Below are 22,169 nucleotides of genomic sequence, written 5' to 3'. Positions count from 1 at the left end.
AGCTGGTCGGCCCCTTTAGGGTCCCCAAAGGTGTAAAGATGACCTCTGCAAAGTATGTGGAGTTTCTGACTGACCACTTTCTTCCCTGGAAAAAAAGGAAGAACTATGCTTTCTGTAATAAAATCATCTTCATGCATGACAATCACCATCTCATGCTGCAAAGAATACCTCTGCATCAATGGCTGCTATGGGGATAAAAGGAGTGAAAGTCATGGTTGGCCTCCATCCTCCCCTGACCTCAGTCCTATTGAGAACCTTTGGAGCATCCTAAAGCAAAAGATCTATGAGGGTGGGAAGCAGTTTACATCCAAATCAGCTCTGGTAGGCTATTCTGACATTTTGCAAACAAATTCAAGCAGAAACTGTCCAAAAACTCACAAATTCAACTTGTGAAGCTGCAAATAAGGGGTGCTATGTTAAAATGTAACGTGACAGTTAAAATGTTTAAAAAGTTAAAATGTTAAGTTTGTTTGAAATAGCTTTTGATTTTAATAAATATGCTGCAAAAACAACAAATGACAATTTTCAGTTCTTTACAACCTATAAAGTGTTTTGTTACTGTGCCTAATAATTTGGAACAGTGCATTTTAAGTTTTTTATTCTTGAAAAAAATACTGTTATCATTAGGAGGTTTGTTCAATAAAATTTGAATTGTACTCTTAATAGTTGATAACATGAGAATTATGCTGACTGTTATTTACATCAATTATTACAGGGTATATATTTCATGTCATGGAAATATGGGTGGAATCTATAGGCATGAAGTAGTGCAGCTCTTTTTGATAATGTATTGATAGACAAGTATAAAGAGGTGGCCTACAGGTAGATGGATACATATCATTGAGAGCTTCTGGAACAATTTAGATTATTCTGGAAATATTATTATTGAGTAATTTGTTAGCAGCACTATAAATTCAGGACAATAAGGGGCACCATTATGCAGGGAGTATAAAGCATAAGAAGGATATGTTACTTAGGCCAAAAACACCTCCCCACCATACCTAGATGCAGTAAGGTAGTCCAGCCATAATCAGGCATTTCACCTGCCACCTTTAGACCTGATCAGTGATGTTTGCTGAAGTATGAACAAAAAAATTGCCCCAGCAGGCAATGTATCCTTGTAACTTGTTATCTTACCCAGCCTATTTAATTGCTGCAAAAAACATTAACAACTCCAATTCTTTTCTTTTATGTTTTCATGGTTTTAAACAAACTTACAAACAAAAATGTGTACTTTGTGCATTTGCTGTGAAACTGCTCTGTGGGGGGGCCTGAATTATCACGCATATAGCAGACAGAAGCAGAAACTTAATGCTGTTGTTTAAAAATACAGAACCCCCCTTTATGTTTTCCTTATTTGAGGCATTTAGTTTGGTTCCCCCTTTCCACTACAGGTTATCTACAGCCTTCTAGGACCTACTCATGCCTTCTGCACAATTCTAGTCAACCGACCCCCATATCTGAATCCCACTACCAGATGTAAGAAACTTTACATCATTAATCTAAACAACTCTCAACCTTTGCTTCCTTTGACCATAAGTGGGGCAAAATAGTACAGTAATGCAATTATCTCTGTTCTGGAAAATGTTACACATATTACTACATACCACCCACATAACCCCAGCAAAATCCTTGGCAAAACATTCAGTTTATGCCAAACCATCCATCTTTCATGCATAATTGACCTGACCATCACCTTACAGTTTAAATCAGTGCTTGTCAGACTTTTTAGTAGACCCATATTGGCAGTAGCGATATCAGACAAATTATATCAAATTACAACAGCAGGCATAGGCGCCGTCAGTAGTCCCTGATCCGACAGAAAATCAAACCTGCCCAATCGAGATCTCGGCCTGATATTGGTTGGGTAGGCTATCAGGGGTGCCCATACATAGTCAGATAAGCTGCCATATTGGTCTGAAGGACCCAAATCGGCAGCTGAAATCTGCCTGTGTATGGCCACCTTTAGGTGCATACAGGCAGATAAACACATGCCTGATGAATATGCCTGATGTGGCACTGGCCACATTTACCTGCATAATCATGAAAAAATGCAGAAGGCAGCTCTGTTTCTATTAATCTAGATTAAATGACTTTGGCACCAGCAGGAGACCCAGTTTCCTTTTGGAAACAAAAGGCCCCGTCATCAGCCTTTGAGCAGGTAACTAATGGGTTAAATATGGCAACACTTTGTTAAGATATTCTTGTTTAACCGCTTTTAACATGCTGCTAATGTAAAATAATTAACAATACCTTATTGTATTTTCTTTTTCATTTCTCTCTTTAGTCTTACGCAGGAAAATATGTCCCAGCTATTGGTTATTATATTCACACTCACAATCCAACAGCAAAGGTGAAAATCAACTTCAAGGGGATTGCCATTGGAGATGGGCTCTGTGATCCTGAAATGGTAGGCCACTTTAATTCAATTTCCATTCTTTTCAAGTCCAAAAGGTGGTTGAATTCCTTCTTACACATTGTTTTGATAATGCTTGCACACTCCCAGCTTTGTAATGCTTCCTTAACAAATGTTTTAGATCATGAGTAAGTTAATATATCAGGTTTAGACCAGAAAGGATTTAAAATCTGTGACTGGAGTAACAGATTAGAATTAAACACAAGCTTGTCTCACATGAGAGTAAATGATGCTAACAAATGCTGTGTTTTTTCCTTCTCTCTAAAGATGCTGGGTGGCTATGCTGATTTCCTTTACCAAACTGGCATGGTGGATGAAAATCAGAAAGCATTTATCCAACAGCAAGCAGATTTGGCAATAAAGTATATCCAGCAGGAGAAGTGGATTGAAGCCTTTGATGTAGGTATTGTGAGTCTTTGTATTATGATATAGTCACAATGCAAACTATCTGATCATCCAAGCTAATACAATATGGGTCAAAGGACAATTAGAAATGAACCAAAGCAAGTAAAATAAATTTCATGTTTGTTTTTCTTGGCATTGGTTTTAAAATGGGATTGTTTTTGAAGAAATAGCCTGGTCCATCACAAGCTGTTTTAGATTCAGTAATTGAATATGTTACATGGCCTCAAGATTTAAATCATCCAGTGGAAATCTGGGATACCTGAGTATTAGGCCTTGCTGTGTATTGGATACAGCCCACAACCCCCATTTTGTGGTAAGTATATGGTAAAGTGTTTTGCAATGGGCTATCCCAATTCTTATGGACATTCTTGGATGCTTTGTTGCCTACAGGAGTGGGGAATGCACATATCAATTAAAATCAAACTTTACTGCAAGGCAATAGCATTAACTACTGTGGCACTAATGCAAATTAGATACCCAGATAAAGCCTAATGTTCTCATGAGAGGGGCAAGATTTTTTCCGTAGTAAGTTAAACAACTTTCATGTGATTTTTTTTATTTATTAAATAAAAAAATAAATTATTATTTCCACTATACTATTTATATGCCATTATACTAGTTATGCCATTGATGGCATAACTAGTGACAGAGTGCACCTCAGAAGAGTGCTGTAAATAGCACCTTCCCATGAATAGCAAACCACAAGCCAGTGCTTGTATAGAGTGGCACTTACCTGTGCCTTCATTTATGGAGTAAAAAGTGTTGCAGTTTGCTTCCTCCCACTCCTAAAGAACTGTGTATTGACAGGAGCAGCTTTGGCCTATTAGTGCACAGATGGGGCTGATTTCCATGCAGAAACAGGGAAGTATGCACTTTTGTGGCAAAATCTGACCTGTCCATTAATAGGTAAATGCCATGCCTGTCAATTCATTGTAATTTTGGAATGGAAGGAAGCAGATCATTGGTTTGGCCCCTGGGGAAGGCACTGGTGGAGAACATGCAATGTGTGACATGGCCCTGAAATGACAGGGGCCACTCAAGGGTGGCAGATTTGTTGTACTTTGCACCATGTATTGTACTGTATTTATTTATTTATTTAGCAAGTGTACACAGTGCTATACAGGGCGAACATAGGGGTGCCAACTTTTCTAAAAAAAAATATTGGTTTTCCTATATTTTTATCTTTCTTCCCTATGAATAACATTGGTGTCAAACAACATTTAACTGGCCAAGAGGCAAACCTTGCTTTGTTGTTTTTAAAGAATTTTAAGATTAGGTAATTGGTTCAGCAGAGGCCAAAAAGCCACAGACCTCCCACCGCACAGCAGGAAGAAGACAGTGTAGTGCAGGTTAGTGTGAGAGGTGTGGAAAGAAAAGTAGCACATTTAAAGATAATCCTGGAAAGGTTTGCTATCTGTGGAGACACGATGCTACCTTAATCCATGTCATCTGATAATCTACCCACTTTACACCTTGGCTCTAATTCATGTTAAGACACTTTGATCCTGATTAGTTTAGTCCAGGGATCCCCAACCTTTTTTACTTGTGAGCCACACGCAGATTTAAATAGTGTTGGTGAGCCACACAAGCATGAAAGAAGTTCTTTGGGAATGCCAAATTGACTGCAATTGGCTATTTAGAAGCCCGATGTGGATTGCTAGCCTGCAGGAGGCTTTGCTTGGAGTAAAGGTGGCCATACACGAGCAGATCCGCTCGCTTGGCGATGTCGCCAAGCGAGCGGATCTTCCCCCGATATCCCCACCTACGGGTGGGCGATATCGGGGACCAGTTAGGTAAAAAAAATAATAATTCGATCGTTTGGCCCTGGGGCCAAACGATCGGATTATGTGGGCGGCAATGGGGCAGTCGGATCGGGGACCGCATCAACGAGCCGATGCGGTCCCCGATCCGACCAGATTTTCTAACCTGGCCGATCGAGATCTGGCCAATTTCAGGCCAGATATCGGTCGGCCAGGCCGCTCTGCTCTCCCCATACACGGGCCGATTAGCTGCCGAATCGGTCCAAGGGACCGATATCGGCAGCTATAGTCGGCCCGTGTATGGCCACCTTAAGACTGTGTCTCTGTGCTTCCAAAACTTGCCTCCAAGCCAGAAATATAAAAATGGGCACCTACTTTAATGCTACTGGGAGCAACATCAAAGGGGGTGGTGAGCAACATGTTGCTTATGAGCCACTGGCTGGGAATCACTGACTTAGATCATGTATTTGTCTCCTCTGCATAGCCCTTCCCCATATGTATTTCTGTACTTGCGCCTCAGTTTATTTAAATGTATATTGATTCATTTGCCATTCAGTCTATGTCCAGAATCAAATCCACCATAGTTGTTTGTAATAAGCTTGAAACAGGAAAAAAAATGTTCTGATTATCATCTGCCAATAAATAATCACCTTTTAAATAATTTTTGTTATGTTCAAAAAGCATTACCTTGTCAATTTAAAGGTAACATAATAGAACACTAAGGCAATGCCACATGAAGAGATCTGTCACCCAGGGTAAATCTGTGCTACCACAGGCAACAAATATCTTAAAAATGCCTTTCCATTGCCTACACTTTGGAATGCCACAAGTAAAAGACATTCTTATTGGCTATGCGTCTTAATTGCGTGAAAATGCCCTTCTTTGCATTTTCCCATATCACATTTTTATTGCTTGGTTTCTGAAAGATTGTGACTTATGATTGTGATAAGGTGCTTCTATGCCGGCCTATAATATCTGCAGAGAATACTCCCTATGTTCCATAGGCATAGGCAAATATGATAATTAAAAGACCCCTTTTTAACATCCTCCTTACTTTGTGTTTAGATACTAAAAAAGAAATGTAGTGTCAATATATGAACATGATTATATCTGACTTATTTTGCATTGCTGACGACTACTGCTTGTTTTTCCCTTTAGGTGTTTGATGCTCTGCTAAATGGAGACAGGACAGAGTATCCCTCTTTTTTCCAGAATGCCACAGGATGCACCAATTACTTCAACTTTCTTCAGTGCCAGGTATCCACAATGACTGCATACTGTAGCTTTTTGTTCTGTTGTTATGCTGAGCCTATTTAGGGAATCCTTCCAAAATATGCCCTGATAAATGTACATGAACATTTAATAACACTGGCCAATTACTGTTAACATTTCATTTTTGTGTATTTTGACAATACTCAAACTATTTTTCAACTGTTCATTTCAGGAACCACTTATAGCCAATGGCTACTGGGGAATGGTAGGAGCTGTAGTACTGCAACATGGCTGCAATTTTATTGGGCCCCCCTGACTTTTATTTCTCCCATCAAGTCTGACTCTGGAAAGTGCAGATTTTAAGCAATTACGTTTGTCAGCAAGTATGAGCTTTTATGTCTGAGAATCTTTTGGTCATTTTTTGCAAAGAAGTGTAAGGATGAGAAGCAGAGAAATTACAAAACACAGGCAGTATTGATAGGCATTTAGTATTGTTTAGGCTTCTGTTAAAAGCAGCACTGCCCACCTACTGGGCTTCCAGCTTTAATAAACAAGAGTCCCCACCATACTTGGTCTGCAAACTGTGAGTATGCCTTCTTCTAATTCTGCATAAGTAAAAATGAAGCAGGGACAAATATAATATATGATTTTAGGAATCTGTTGTATTATTTGTCTGTACTCTGGGATAATGCGAGCCGAACACATTTACTTTCTAGTTACAGTCAGCAAGGAAATAGATGCAGAAATGGCATTTGGTATTCATTTGAATGTTGTGATCTTGGCAAAGGTAATAGGTACTTATATAAGTGCCAAGGAACTAATTATTTAGTTTGGTGCTCGAAACGTCGGATTTTTTCAATAAACATTTTTGTTTTTTCTACAAAGTCCCTATGTGTGCGGTACTCTGTCTGTCTACTGTATATATATATATATATATATATATATATATATATATTTATATACATCTCCAAAATATCCCACAGTGTTGTTACAGAGAGTGTATGTTATTCACATTGATCCCTGCCCCTATCACATTATAGACCCATTGGCAGCTTTATATCATGTTGTATCATGTTGTTAACAGTCATCCAGATGATCAAGAGAAGTCCTTTTATTTTCATCAGGTCTTCCATAGATTTGCTCTCATCTGGAAACTTATCATCTGGGCACTGATGGATAGGACTATATATGTGATATCTTTTGCATTCTAGCATGAATATTGATTTTTTGTTTGCTGACAGCATATGATTTACCATTAGATGAGCAAACTGCGTATATGCAACTTACAGCCTGTTTGCAATTTGCAAGTCTTCTAGTGCTAGTTAAATGGGAAGTAAACCCAAAAATAACATTTTGAATAAAATAAGATGTAATTCTGAGCAGCTTCCCAATTCACTTTCAGTAAACATTTTCAGTGGTATACAAGTTATTTGTAGATGTAATAGCTATTTAAAGTAGTATCTGCACCTTGCTTTTCTATACTTTCAGTTGCATTAACAAATAACTTTGAAAACCACTAAAAATGTTTCATACATGTATATGGATATTTAAGAATTACATTTTCTTCCATTAGACAACATGTTATTTTGAGGTTTACATCCCCTTTAAATTTGTTAGTAAACTACCTCAGAATCTGCTGCCTATTCTTTTCCTGGTGTTTATGACTTCCTTCTGTTCTGCCTCATGATCCTAGGCACTGCTCATTGCAATCTGTCATGCAACAGGCGTATCTTTGAGAGATTTAGCAATTAATGTTTCATGCTAAGGAATCCCAATGGTGAAAAGATGGATTTGCAGGAGTAGGAATTTTTATCTAAAAAAAAAACCCCAGAGCTTTTTTCCATACTCCAGTGTACAAGAATAATCCTAAATGCCTCACAGAATTCCAGTGTCTTCACCAAAACAGCCCTGGACCTGGTGCATCACAGGATGTTCCTGAGCAGTGGCTAGGTAAGGTATTTAGCATGACTAGGGCATGGTATGATAATGATCAGAATAAAGGGGGAGGTGGTTTGTATCCATTTTAACCTCCACTTAGTGTCAGATTAGTTGGATCTGAAGAGGAAGCTATATAGGAAAGTAATTGTTTGGCTGTAGACTAAGCACACTTAACTTTTCTTTGGTTCGCCTTTTCAGTTTGTTTGTTGCTGTCTGACAGCAGCACTTCTCTCGCTCTGCTTTCCTGTTTTGTTTCCTACTTGGGACTCTTTGGCTCTCTGCTGTCCTCCGGTAATATATCTATCAGATGCAATTTCTGGCTTTCTTTCTTCCTCAGATACCGGTTCTCCTGTTTCCTCCAGCTTGCACTGTGTTTGGTCAGAGCTAAAAAAAATTGTGTTTGCCTTCACTGGGTCCTAGCAAACTCTTGCAGTGTCTTAATCTAATTTACTGAGATACCCACTGTATGCCCAGCCCACAGGCCCAACCTGTACGCCACTGATTGGCCACCTTTGTATTGTTCCATTTTGTTCCAGCCAACTGCTTAAACAGTTGGCTGGAAGAGAAATTGATGGAATTTTTTCATCACAAAAGGTAATCCTCAAATCACCACGAACGCAGCATTACATGTTGATTAAAGGAAAACTATACCGCCGAACAATGTAGGTCTCCATTAAAATATATTGCAAACCTGCTTCATCTAAATAAACCATTTTCATAAAAATATACTTTTTTGGTAGTATGTGCTATTGGGTAATCCTAAATAGAAAATTGCCATTTTAATTGCCAAGGGCTGTCCCCTGGGACTATATGATTCACAGTGCACACAAACAAGCCAATGGCACATATGCATGTTAGGTCATATCAACCAATTAAAAGACAAAGTTCTGGTTTTGCTCCCACACTTCTTCCATATACAGTTGGGGCATATTTATTATGCTGTGTAAAACTAATTCGCTGAAAAAACGGAGTAAAAAGCTGTGTAAAATAAATGGAAAAGATCGCCGTCTGAATGCCGGATACTACGCTGTTATTTTCCATAAGTTCCGGTGGAAGAAATATGCATAAAAAATTAAGCCGATTTTACACCGTTTTTACGCTGCAAAGCCTGGAGATGTATGGCAAATTTTCTCGCTGTTTTTTACACAGCATAATAAATATGCCCCTTAGAGCTGCATTATTTCCTGTCAGGTGATCCATGAGGGAGCAAACAGCCCATCACAAAATGCTAGCTCAAGAGAAAAGATGTAAAAGGGCAATATTTAGAATCTTACCAAACTGGAAAATATATAATAGGCCACTTAAGTTGATAGTATGACGTATTCACTTCCTTTAACTGTTTCCTAAAACTGTTTCCTAAATAAAATATAATTCTGTGTTCCTGGTAGTTTGAGGATTGTCTGTCAGAACCCGAATCACCATACATGCCCAGAAGGTCAGTCAGTATAGACCAAACTGCCCTATCATATCTGGGCCCGTATAGCCAGCGTTAGCCCTGGGCTACTCCCTGTACACTTATAGATATAGCCCTAGCTAGTAACAAATAAAGCTCTATTTAAAATAGGGAAACATTTTGCATTGTTTAATATCAATCAAATATTATTTCTAAAGACTCCATTCTAAAAGGGGGCTGCTAATATAATATTGAAAAAGTAGCCAAGCATGCATGAAAGTGGAAGAAAGAAATTATAATTCATGCAGAACTGGTTTTATCTGGCTTTTCAGGCAAAACTTAGCAACCCTGTTGGGCCTCACCGTGTCTGAACACTATACGTTAGCACTGAGAGACATTCTAAAATACAGCTTTTCTGTACATCAGGAATTTTAAGTTCCCGTACTCGTGTTACTGCTGCAGACTTCTTCACTATGCAAAATGTAGTGTCCGCTTTCACAAGTAAGCTTCTGGCAATTTTTAAATTTTATTTTAATCTTAGTCTCTGTTTTTTCAAGGTGAATGGAATGTGTTCGTAGCATTTCAGAAGGCCACTATATAATGTATAATAGTACATAAATGTGTAATACTACATTAAACGCTCAAGCAGTTGAAAACATGCTGTCCTCCTTCATAAATGTGAATTTTTAAAATTTATTAAAGGAGAAGAAAAGGTACAATCATTGAGGGGTTACCCCCAATGATTGTAATCACTTTCCTGACACTCCGGGCCAGTGCTCCTGCCCAGGGTATCTGCGAGCCAGCGATTCTCTTCCTTCTGTCTTCTCTCTTTGTGGTCCTGGGGCCAACACATGTGCAGTATGAGTTGGCACATGCATCCACCCCTGGACCACGAAGACAGAAGGAAGAGAATCACTTGCAAATAGCCCACAGTTTTCTGCTAACAGGGGCACTGGCCTAGGGTACCGAGTAAGTGATTACAGTCACTGGGGGTGCCTAATATTTGGTACCCCCCAGTGGTAGTACCTTGGATTTAGATTGTAAATCCTCTTAGGCAGGAGCCTAGCCTTGTGGATAAATGTTTTTGGTTGATTTGTATGTGCCTCTGTATGTTTAATGTATGTATCTATTTATTGTACAGTGCTGCAGAATATGTTGGTGCTTTAGAAATATGTGACTATAATAATCTGCCCCAAAGCATCTACTTTTTCATTTTATTGGTAAATCTTGTAAGATAGGAAGGAATAGACTGAATCTATGGAGTTAGGCTGTCAACTCTAAGGGGGAGATTTATTAAGACACGAACGCTCGTATTTTCGCCAATTTTTTCACACTTGCACGACTTTTTCGTATGCCCGCACAACTTTTTTGTATGCTTGCACGGAAAGGTTCTGCCGCTGTTTACAATCGTTCGCTATGAAAATTTTGTGACTTTAAAATCGCCAATACGTTATTATCGTGACTAATACGAAATGATTGTATCCAATCCGAATTTTTCCCATTCGGGATTCAAACTCATGTTTTAATGAATCGGCCCCTAAATGTTACTTGAAAGGTGGTATTTGTCACCAAAAGCTGCGTCATATGAACCCCCAAAAGTCTTATGGTTGTAGGTAGTGGTTTGCATGTTTAAATAGAGGGTTGATTAGAAAAAGACTCCAAAGGTTCAATTTATTTTTTTGCACCATAATAATCCAATAAGGATTAATTATATCTAAATTGGGATTAACTACAAATCACTGTTTTATTATTACAGAAAAAAAGGAAGTCTTTTTTTTTAAACAAATGTGAATTAATTGATTTAAATGGAGTCTATGGAAGATGAACTTTCCGTAATTCAGAGCTATCTGTATAATAGATTTCTGGATTACCCTAGACCACAATGCAATATGCTGTGTGTAGTCACAGGAGGGCAGTAATGGAAGTCACTGGCTGCCAGATATTGTGACTCCTGAAATAACACATCTGTGCTATGCTTCTTAGTTAATCCCATGGATTTATTTACAAACCCTGGCCAAGCAAGCAGCAATTAGTTTTCAACTGTTTACTGCAAGTTTGAAACTAAAAACAAATGTTAGTCAATAAGCAGCACTCTATTTCTTTACTTCTTGGGGGGGAAAGGGATGAGGTTAGCTTGCGGTTGCACAGATATGCGCATAATGGCATCCATCTTTCTCAGTAGGCCCTTAACGGGCCAGGGTTTCTGGAGCAGGGGCCAGGGTTACTGGAGCAGGGGAGGCTGTGGAACCCCATAAATTGCATTTACTACTCCTGTGTGTAGATATATGTGTATATGCAAATGTACAAATAGTGGCATATGTAAAGTAAATTATAAATCAGCCAAGATTTCATATGTAAGTATTTTACAAGCTGAGACTAAAAGGAGCTGGATTTCCTGTTCCCTTTGTAGTATAAGGGAGGTTAAGTGAACTATTTTAAAGACCTCTTCTAATTAACAGTTGATTGAATGAAACAGATACTTTCTTAATGCATTTTTCACAGAGTCTGGAAAAGTTTACACTTCTCAGTTCTTACGGTTCATGTTTTAGATGAAAATGTGAACTGACCCCCACTCTGCATTTTAAGAGGCCCCATAATTTAACCTCGTCTTTTGGTGTGTGTGTGTGTCACACTGACAGATTGCGCCCATGGGGACTGCATTAGGCAATGCACATTCTACCACATGTTTGTGAATTCTCACATGTTTCTGCATGGTTATTACCCACTTCCATGTGCAGGCGCTCACAGTAAGAATTCTGCACTGATGGCTGTAATGTTTTCTCGTGTGGAAAAACGCCCAGATGGATTAGTGAGGCAGTTTTGGGCCTGTATTATGTGCATATATATATATATATATATATTTTTTTTTTTTTTTTTTGTCAGCACTTAACTTAACATTTTACATTGTCTTCAGGCACAAATACTCCATTTTTGATGATAGAACTAATTTTTAAGTTAGAACTAATAAATCATTACTGTAAGCAAATACCAGTGGGCCTATGACACCCATACATTGTTGATGCTGCTACAGTGCTCCTTCATTAGTCATGTTGTTTGTTTTGCTCTGTGCATAGGCCGAACCATATGGGTGATTTAATGTGCACCTTTTAGTGCTCATTTACCCAGCATTTGTGTCTGGGGCATGGTTGTTCTCTCTCTCTCTCTCTCTCTCTCTCTTTTCTCTCTCTCTCTCTCTCTCTTTTCTCTCTCTCTTTTCTCTCTCTCTTTTCTCTCTCTCTCTCTCTCTCTCTCTCTCTCTCTCTCTCTCTCTCTCTCTCTCTCTCTCTCTCTCTCTCTCTCTCTCTCAACAGCTTTGTTTAAAATTTGCCAAATGGAGGGCAAATTACTCTGATTTGGTCCTTGAGAAGCGTGGATGAGTCAAGCTTCTTCTGGGTCAGTCAGTAACCTGCTTATATGATTAAATGGAAGGAAGGGCTTTTCAACCGTGAGGTGAGATGAGAACCTTGCCTCAGGGGCACAGATATCATGTCCACATAAGAAGGTGCATGAGCTCCCATTAAATATCAGAGCATACAAGAGACACCCCCATATGTAATAAAAGGCACTAAGTTTGCACAGGAGCAGTAATCCATAGCAACCAACCAGCAGGTAGATTTTTCTGATTGCATGTTTAAAATCCAACATCTTATTGGTTGCTATAGGTTACCGTTCATAAGCAAAATTAGTACTTTTTATTACATAACCAACAAAGGCTCCTATTTATTGCTAAATGTTACTGAGCAATTTAAGTAAAAAGATCATTTTGACCAGTTTTTTTATTTCTCCATAAAATATTGAGTGACAACTGGTTTACCCAATAAATGGTACAATGAAAATGTAAGTAAAGCTCAACGATGGTGTGAGACTGAGGTAGGTTTCCTTGTTGGACAGGAGAACCTTATCCAACATAATGCATAACCCAGAGACTTCCTTTCTGCTCTCTAATTGTGTATTGTTTAGTATTCTTTTAAAACTAACATTATATATAAAATCATAGATATATACCTTAATAATGGTATCATCATATTTTTCCTATTGCAGGAGCCTTTAGACCAAGAATATTTTGGATCATTTTTGTCCCTCTCAGAAGTACGGAAATCAATCCATGTGGGAAACCTAACATTCCACGATGGTTCTGAGGTTGAAAAACATTTGCTTTCAGATGTGATGAAGACTATAAAGCCTTGGTTAGCTGTGCTAATGGATAATTACAGGGTAAGACTTTTACCGCTTCAAATCTCATTATTCTTCACAGTCACCATCAAACGGTGACTGGGGTTGCTTTAAGGCCTGTTTGTTTTAACATCCTCTTGCGTGAGATGAAAGAGAAAAAAACTTTACATCTCATGTAACAGAACCGGAAAAGGCATACACCTAAATTGCAAGTTCTAATTAGAGTAGACTGCTGCTGGTGATTTGCAGTGATTTGCATATGCTATTGAATTTAGCTTATATTGGCCTTTAAATATGACTCTTTTGTGTCTTCAGTACATGCATTTTTATCTGTGTGGTTCTGTAGATACCCAGTTGTATCCAGAAAGTACATAAAAACCTATGCTCTAGAGCAGGGATCCCCAACCTTTTATACCCGTGAGCAACATTTAAATTGAAAAAGTGTTGGGGAGCAACACAAGCATGAAAAAGGTTCCTGGAGGTGCTAATAAGAGCAATAATTGGCTACTTAATAGCCCCTATGTGGACTGGCAGCCCACAGAAGGCTCTGTTTGGCATTATACTGGGTTCAACATCCAAGGGGTTGGGGAGCAACATGTTGCTCACAAGCCACTGGTTGGGGAACACTGCTCTAGAGAACCTAAATAATCACTCAATATTCACAATCTTCTGGAAAAACACCTATTATTATTATTTTAACTTGGCTTTCATTTTCTGTGGTAAATCTGAAATATTTTTTTAAAGTATATGAGTTAAAGTGTATCAGTATCTCTTCTTATTTGTGTAAAATATGCTTTTTGAAATTCATGTTGTGCTCTAGTGCAACAAATGTGCCTTTACTTTGGATTGGTCTTCTGTAACGATAAGATACCTGAGTTTACCCACATTCATATTAATTAAATGCTAAATATATGCTTGAGCTGACCATCTGAAAGAAAAAAATATTGTTAGAAATCTATCCATTACTTAAATCCCCAGCTCACTCAGTCATAAGAACACAATCAACATATTCACACTATCACACAACCCAACTCCTGCCATTTACTCAAACAGGCAGTCACAAAATGCTTAGACCTATCTTTACCATACTCAGCCTCACATTATGGCTCACTTTAGAGGAGGTAAAACTAAACCAAAGAGAATAAGACAGGTTTAGTTGCAGGTGTGCTGGGAATTCTGCCTGCAGTTTCCAATGAACTAACACTCAAAGGAGAACCAAAGTAAATATCCAGAAAGGAACAGCGAAGGCTAGGTGGGCTGAGTATGGTTCTGGTCTAGGGAATTCTCTCTGCATTTTCCAATGATTTACTCTCGGAGGACCAAAGGGGGCTAAGTTCTCCTTAAAATTCAGAAACAATGAAGGCTGAGTGGGCTAGGTAGAATTCTGTCCCTGGGAATCCAACCTGCGTTTCTAATGATTACACTCAGGAAAACCAAGGGGGATAAACCCTCCCTAATATCCAGGAACAGTAAAGGTTAGGGTTCTGACCATGGGAATCCTCCATGCAGTTTTCAGCAAGATGTCACATAAAGAATAAAAGTCAATGGGCACAAGAAAAATGATGTCACTGACATTGTTATGCGCTGTATTACAGACTTTATATATCTCAGTGTCATTTCTTTTGAAATACTTTTGTTATGACTATATGATCTACAGGACCTTCTCCTGTCTCTCAACATGGTGCTGTTGTGTCTTTACTATCATGTATATTATTTTTATTTACTCCAGTGTTTTCCTGGATTGCAAAAATATACAGTGCTGTGTACAGCGAAATGCCCTTTTTGCCTGTTTATTAAATCAGTCCGGGGTAACCATAAAACAAAGGGAAGTGCGAACAGAATGGAAAAAGAGATAAACAATGAACTGTCTTTTCTGCCTCTTTAATGAATGTGTCTTTATTTCATTAAAATGTTGTGTGCTTGTTCATACACCAAGGTTCTTTTTTATGGTAAAGGAACATGTGGCCATCCCATTTCACCTATGACATTGCCTACTGGGTTCTGCTCTTTGAAAAAACAGTAAAGCAATGCATTTTCTTTTATTACACTGTTTTGAGTCCAGGGTTATGTGTTTGACTTTCTCCGGGTTTGACCAATTGGCAGTGGGCTGTCGTTATATACACTGCCAGCTGTCTAAAGAACACTTTTGCCTTGTGCCAACATAGAATATGACTGTTACCCCTTGGCGACTGTAACAAAATCTTTGTAATTATCTTTACACAATGGGAGCCACATATGGTACTTTAAAGGAGACATATAGGATAAACGAAAAAAACTCTAATATTGTAGGCAGTTATAAATAATATATGGTGCTGGTTTCACATTGGTATTAAAATTGAAACTATGTGGAAAAGTTGCAAGTTTATTTGAGCTCCCGATAGATCCTCTCAGGTCACAGGTCACAAGAATAGCCAATCACAGTCCTGCAATCAGACAAGCAAAGAAAGGCTTCAGTTCCCTATCAGGTCAGCCTAGCTGCTGAGTGCTGCTGGCCCCCCTGCACAGCCTGAGAAAGGAGGCAGCAGGAAGTGGAACAGAAACTTTCAAAAAATCAGCCCAAAATACTACTTTTTAAAGCACATTCCTTCTATATTTAGATGAGTACAATTCATTGGCACAATATTGTTTGTAACAAAATAGGTCCCCTTTAATGGTCATGTTTATTAATTTTGAACTTTGATTTAAATAATAACTTGTTTTATACTGTGTGTATGTATTGGCTTTGAGTTTGGGGTACAGGCCAGTATATATACAGTATATATAAGCCTCATTTATGAATGTGAGTGCAATGTCCTAAAATGGACGCACATTATCATGTTTTTTCACAACTGGTGCACAGTTTACAAACACAAATGCATATTAGTGTCTCACTTGGCAAATCATAAACTGTTGGAGGAACTTCAAGCACACCGGACAACGTGTCTGATGCATTTCGTGCTCGTGCGCACTTAATCATAGGCCTATGATTAAGTGCGCACACACACAAAACGCGTCAGGCACCTTGATTTTAAATTGAGAAACGAAAGACCGTCTTTTAGCAGACTCTGTTGTCCGGTTTGCTTGAAGTTCCTCCAACAGTTTATGATTTTTCACCCTTCAGCTACGGGTTCGGGGCCCTGAGCACCTGGACCACCTCTGGACTCTGGTGAGCTACTTGAACTTTATTTGATGTGTTGACTTTTCTTGAACAGTTTGGGATTGAATATTTTGGAGATAGGTTTGGGGTTTATACACCCGAGCCTCCACAAGTTACTTGTATGCTTTGTGTTATCATCCCAATATAAATCTTACAATTTAATTATTTATTGTTTCATTTTGAGTTCACTTGGCAAATCGGTTGCAAGGTTTTTCTTTTACTGAACTTGTGTGTGCATGATGCAGGTGTGGACTAGGATTCAAAACAGGCCCTGGCATTTCAAGCACACAGAGACCCAAACTGCCCCACCTGCCCACTAAATAGTGACTGTCTATGGCATCTTACAGCAGCCCCTCTTGCATTTGCCAGAATCAACAGACTGCCAGTTGGAGCCAATGTAAGACATCAATAACAGTCAATTTGTTTAGAAGAAGCATGCTAAGGGACCCATGGAAGTACCACCTTCTTAAGGCATGTGTTACTTCTAGGGATCCCTTGTGGTTCATACAGTCGGTAGTTTACACTTGTATACAGTTGCACTCAGTTCATCAGAATAAGCTGGACCAGTATTATGTATAAGTTGTAAGTAGTGTGTATAGGAGCAAAGTAACTTGAAGAGTACCATGGCCATGGCCATGTTTGATATGTGTTTAGTGATGTATTTCCTGTCCAACAATTTGCATTGAATAAGGTGGTCACTTGATCTGATCAGAATGGTGAGATGTGAACCTGCTGTGTCATTCCTGTCATTTCTGTTTTAGAAAACTGAATTATCTGCAAAAATTATTCTGATGAAAAATAGCTTTTAAGGAAATTCTGTAATCTCAAACTCACATCTAAAGTAACAGTAATGGCAATGTCATTTTAACTTTTGAGTTTGATAGTTAGTTACTATTTCATCAAATATTGGTTAAACAAAATGTATCATGCTAGTTAGACTGTCTATATCTTTAGTCAGCAAATGCATTACTAAAGCTACCTTTGTCCATGCTAGGCCTATATCAGTAGCAGAAGCAGAGTAAGGCAGACTTGTGAGAACTAATCGTGATCATGACTATTAGAGTGCTGTTCAGTGAGACAATCAATGGAACTAAAGGAATAGGTTTCATAACCTATGCTTACACTTATTCATCTCCACTTATACTAAAATGACATCTCATTAAGACCAACCTGTGTCAATGTTGTGAGACACTGTGATCAACACCTGACATCTGTATAGCACAATGTGATTGATAATGAGCAAATAGAATGGTGGCTGTTAGCGACTGGGGGATTAACTAGACAGGAAATCATTCTCATAAAATTCTGTAGGTTGTCACTGACTCATCTGCAGATCATTAATTTCCCACATAATTGGGTCCTTTATGTACTGTTTAAGATTTTGAATTTTGGCAGTGTAAAGCAGTTTTACATTACATACAAATGTATTTTAGCCTAACTGATGGTTTGGGACCCAGGTCCAAAATACTTTCTACTATGTGGCGAGGAAGTTGTTCGTTTCACTTATAATTAAAATCATTAAAAAGAGGCTCCTCTTGTGTTACTCACATTAATGAAGAGCAGATGCACTGTATATCCTAAAGATGTGGATATTTAAAGGCTAGATTTACCAATGATTCACACTTTGTGACAGCCCTGTTATCAACAAGAAATGATGTCTTCCAAAGTAAATACATTTTTGCTTTATGTGACACCATACACCTTTTTTCCTCCTGAGAATACATCTGGTATAAATGAAGATTTGTTTCATCTTAGAGTTATCCGTACACTGAGACATGGGGGAAAATGTAAACATTCAGAAGCAGGAATGGTCAATGGACCTTTTCTATCCTTGCGTTGGTTAGTGGCATATTAACCACAATCAAACACAGACATTAAAGTTCGAATTCAGTTAGATATTTGACCAAATCTATTGTGGAAGGTTCTGTAATTGGCTTCATTTTGATCTGCTGGTCTTGTTGCAAATGTAAAATAAAACAGGTAGCTATTTGCCTTGCTCACATAATAAAGTGCTATCTGGATACTATGTCAGCACCTTAGCATAGACAAATGACTAAAACAGACCTGAAGCTTTGTATTTCCATACCCATGTCATTCCATCCCACCTACAGTACATTCTTTAGAAAGTTCTCCAGTAACTTACTTTTTGTACAGTGGCTTTTGCATTTGATACGCAGCTTTTCCGCCTTCACAGTTCAGAACATACTTTTTACAGAAGAGGTTATGACTGCCCCTCATAAAGCTATCTCTCCTATTTGAGTTGAAAGTGATTTTTTTATTTTGTGTCTTCTTTGGAAGTTCATATTTTTACACAATTGCTGTTTCCAAATTTGAGGGTTTTTTTTTTTTTATAAGCACGTAACGTTAAAAAAAAATGAAATTAAATTTTTTTATAACTCTGCCTCTTTGACTAATGTGCTAATGTGTTCACTGGCAGAGAAAATGCAGATTTGCCCTATGTTCCAAGAGCATTGACAGGAAGTGCTTTGAGGGTAGGCTGTGCAGGTCAATTGCATGTGATCTTTCAGTTGCTAAAAATTAGTATGGGTGCAATATACAAATGAAGCCACTTACTTAACCCTTTGGTCATTTCACATGGTCATGGTCCTAATCCACCGCAGCAATGCACCATTACAGGGAGAAAAACCTTCACAACCCACTCCTTTACAATCCTTACCCACTTTACATGCCACAAATACTGTAGCACTTTCACCTGTCTTGGGGCCCTGCTCTGTCATGGGCCCTTACTGGAGTACCCCCCGATGGAAGGTGTTAAGTTCAAGGGTTCAGTGCACCTTATGCACGTCCATAGGCAAAAAACTCTTTTTGTAACCAACTTGGGTGTAATTTTGCACCTAGGAATGTGTAAGACAATGTTATTAAAAGTAAATTATTTTTTTACATAAAAATGTAAAGTAAAAATTCAAGTAAAAACATGAGCCTCACAAGACTCACAGGGCAATCAATAATACTTTATCTGAAAAGACAGCTTTACATGTTGGCCTGTGGCATATTAGGTAGATTTAAAGGTGGTAATAAAATGCCATAAAACAATTTGCTTCCCATTGGCATATAATTCTGTAAACTCCTAAGTAAATGCAAGTAGATCTTTGCAGCTGTTCGTCACATGTCTATTGTGGCAAACTTTTAGAAGAAATCTCCTACTGAGGTTTACTTAATGCGTTACCCATTTCTATCAGCTGAGTAGCAACGATCACAGCACTAGCTGTGCCTAGACCTCAGTTTGAGTGCAAGAAACACAGCACCATAGAGGAAGTCGGTTTATACTCTTAAAAACTATTCTATGCTGTCTTTTTTGTTCCCCTTACAGTTGTTCATCAATGGCTCATAGGGCTCTTTGTACCATATCAACCAAACTAAGAATGCAGTTGAGTGCATCTCACCCTTGTGGCTTCGGGTAGCAGCCTGCTACATTTATTACTTTGCACCTTTTTCTGCAGTTCTACTAAAATCCATTTAAAATAATCCAATTAAGGTGGGCAATATGGCTCCTCCATGTCATATGTACATATGTAAGATGTTTCCATGCACAAAATAAGTCAGCTCTTACATTTTAAAAAACAAATAAATGAAAGGTAAACAACACTAATAAAATACATTTCTCTTTTACTAAAGACAATTTTATTTTCTCTCAAGACGATTTGCACCAGCATGAGAAAGTTGCAAGAAAGCTCTAAGATTCCTTTTCAGTTTGTAGAAGGAGAGGCTCACATGAGGATACCCAGCTGTTGCTGAAGTGAAACCCCTCAGCATATTATGGCAGTCAATTGAGTTGTAGGGCTTTCCTACACCAGAGGATAATGGATAGCCATTGAAATTGAATTGATGCCAGGCTAAAGTTGTTCCCTTCATGCTTCCCTTCATGGGTAAGCAGTTTGCCTGTACCCATGGTGAAAACAGATAGGACTGCATATTTCATTAACATAGGGACAGGAATGGTTAATAAGAGGGAAATAAACAAAACATCTAACCCCAAATTGACTTGTTTATTCTAAGTAACCGATGATGTATTCTCAGTTTTGATGAGCTAAATCTCTCCCATTTCGCTTTGCCAAAAAATTTGCGAAACTGCTGAGAAATTTGCAAAATGCGTTTGTCACAGCTACATAGTGACTTATTTATGCACACTCAACCTTTTTCTCACTCCAAATACATTAAATTCAGTGGGTGTTTTTTCTCTGCAATTTTTTTGTCACAGTTTTGCGAAAAAAGTTGCAAATGGCAAAAGGCAGACATTTGCCGCGATTCTATGCCTGGTGAAAACATTAGCTCATAACTAATTCTCAGCAACACTTAGGGGCACATATTTTTCGTATTTTGCACAACTTTTTCGTCACCGTTACGACTTTATCGTATATTTTCCGCAACTTTTTCTTCGCCGTCGCGAAAAATTCGGATTGGTTTTCCGCTGTTTACAATTGCTCAATGCAAAAAAATCATGACGGCGACGAAAAAATCGCGCAACATACGATAAAGTCGTGTCGGCGACGAAAAAGTAGCGCAAAATACGAAAAACTCGCGACAGCGACTAAAAAAAAAATCGCAAACATTTTGTTTCCAATCTGATTTTTTCCCATTCGGATTCGAGGATTAGTAAATGTGCCCCTTAGGGTTCATTCATGAAACCACAAATTTTTTTTTTCAGAAAAAAAATCATATTTTTTCTAATTTATAGACCTTTTTGTAATGTCCACTATAATATCGTTAAAATTCCACGACTTTTTTGTGGTTTTTGTTAACTTCCACAAAAAAGTTGTATTTTTCACAAAGACTACGACCATTTCGGAATTCATTCAAGCTTTGGTATTGTGATTATCTTTTGGCCAGGTTGGATCTGTAGAGTGCCATTGAGTCCTATGGAAGGCTTCCAAAATCATACATTGAAGCCAGAAAGGTTTTCGTGCCGTTTACGCACGTTCGGATTGTGACTTTTGGATCGCAACCACAATATTTTCATACAACCAAGAAAAGAATTTTTGTGACATTTTTGAACATCAGAAATTATCATGGTTACTCAGAATTTTTTCCAATCGTGCTTTTAACCACCCAAAATTTGTGATTTAATGAATGGGCCCCTAGTATGGTAGACTATGGTGTGTAAGTGACTTACAAGAAAGAGTCTATGGTGTCCATATACAACTACTGAATCTTCTAGTAAAATTGTAAGAATCATGTGTGTTTTGAGGTTTGTCACTTACATAGTAGATATTAATACTTCTTTGTAACCAGTGTTGGCATGTTAGTTCTGCCTCTTGGCCATGACTTGGGCAAGAAAGCGATCTAAGTAAAAGGAAACCTAATTCAACTTCCATTTTGGTTTAGAGAACGCCTTTTGAACCAGGTCATATGTCTTTCCAATATGCTGTAACTGGACAAGTTCATCATTTATGTTGGTTGTTGCCATCAGAACAACCTAAAAAAAAAAGTAAAAGAGAAAACAGAAGAGAAGTGGCAGGATATCATCCCACTGCATTCCACCTCGAGGTCTACTAGAAACCTTAAAGTGATCTACTGGACCGCAATCTATCTTTTTGTCCCCCCTGCTCTATGCTGTCTGTAAGCTGTGGAAAAGTTGTTACAATTTGTATCCCTGTATATCCAGGGTATATAGATATATATATATACACGTACCCTGTATATCCAAACACAAAAGTAAGTCTGACTTCTAATAAAAAATGTTAAAGAGGAGAAGAAAAGGCATTTTGGCATTTTATT

At 38.3% G+C, this 22,169-nt stretch overlaps 1 protein-coding gene across 2 annotated transcripts in view; it reads left to right on the top strand.

Moving 5' to 3' along the window:
• Window positions 1-22,169, top strand: part of cpvl (carboxypeptidase, vitellogenic-like) — a 74,257-nt gene that overhangs the window by 27,862 nt on the left and 24,226 nt on the right. Inside the window, exons 8-12 of one of the 2 annotated variants that reach the window (XM_018094660.2) lie at window positions 2,288-2,410; window positions 2,684-2,815; window positions 5,740-5,838; window positions 13,166-13,339; window positions 21,777-22,126. In XM_018094660.2, coding sequence (XP_017950149.2) covers window positions 2,288-2,410; window positions 2,684-2,815; window positions 5,740-5,838; window positions 13,166-13,339; window positions 21,777-21,947 — 699 coding nt within the window. In that variant the 3' untranslated portion in view covers window positions 21,948-22,126. Of the gene's footprint in view, window positions 1-2,287; window positions 2,411-2,683; window positions 2,816-5,739; window positions 5,839-13,165; window positions 13,340-21,776; window positions 22,127-22,169 lie in introns of those variants that run through there. The other variant, NM_001016807.2, reaches the window with a different exon arrangement.

The sequence above is a fragment of the Xenopus tropicalis genome, chromosome 6, assembly GCF_000004195.4.
Source record: "Xenopus tropicalis strain Nigerian chromosome 6, UCB_Xtro_10.0, whole genome shotgun sequence".
NCBI lineage: Eukaryota > Metazoa > Chordata > Amphibia > Anura > Pipidae > Xenopus > Xenopus tropicalis.
This window is presented reverse-complemented; position numbering and strand designations above follow the sequence as displayed.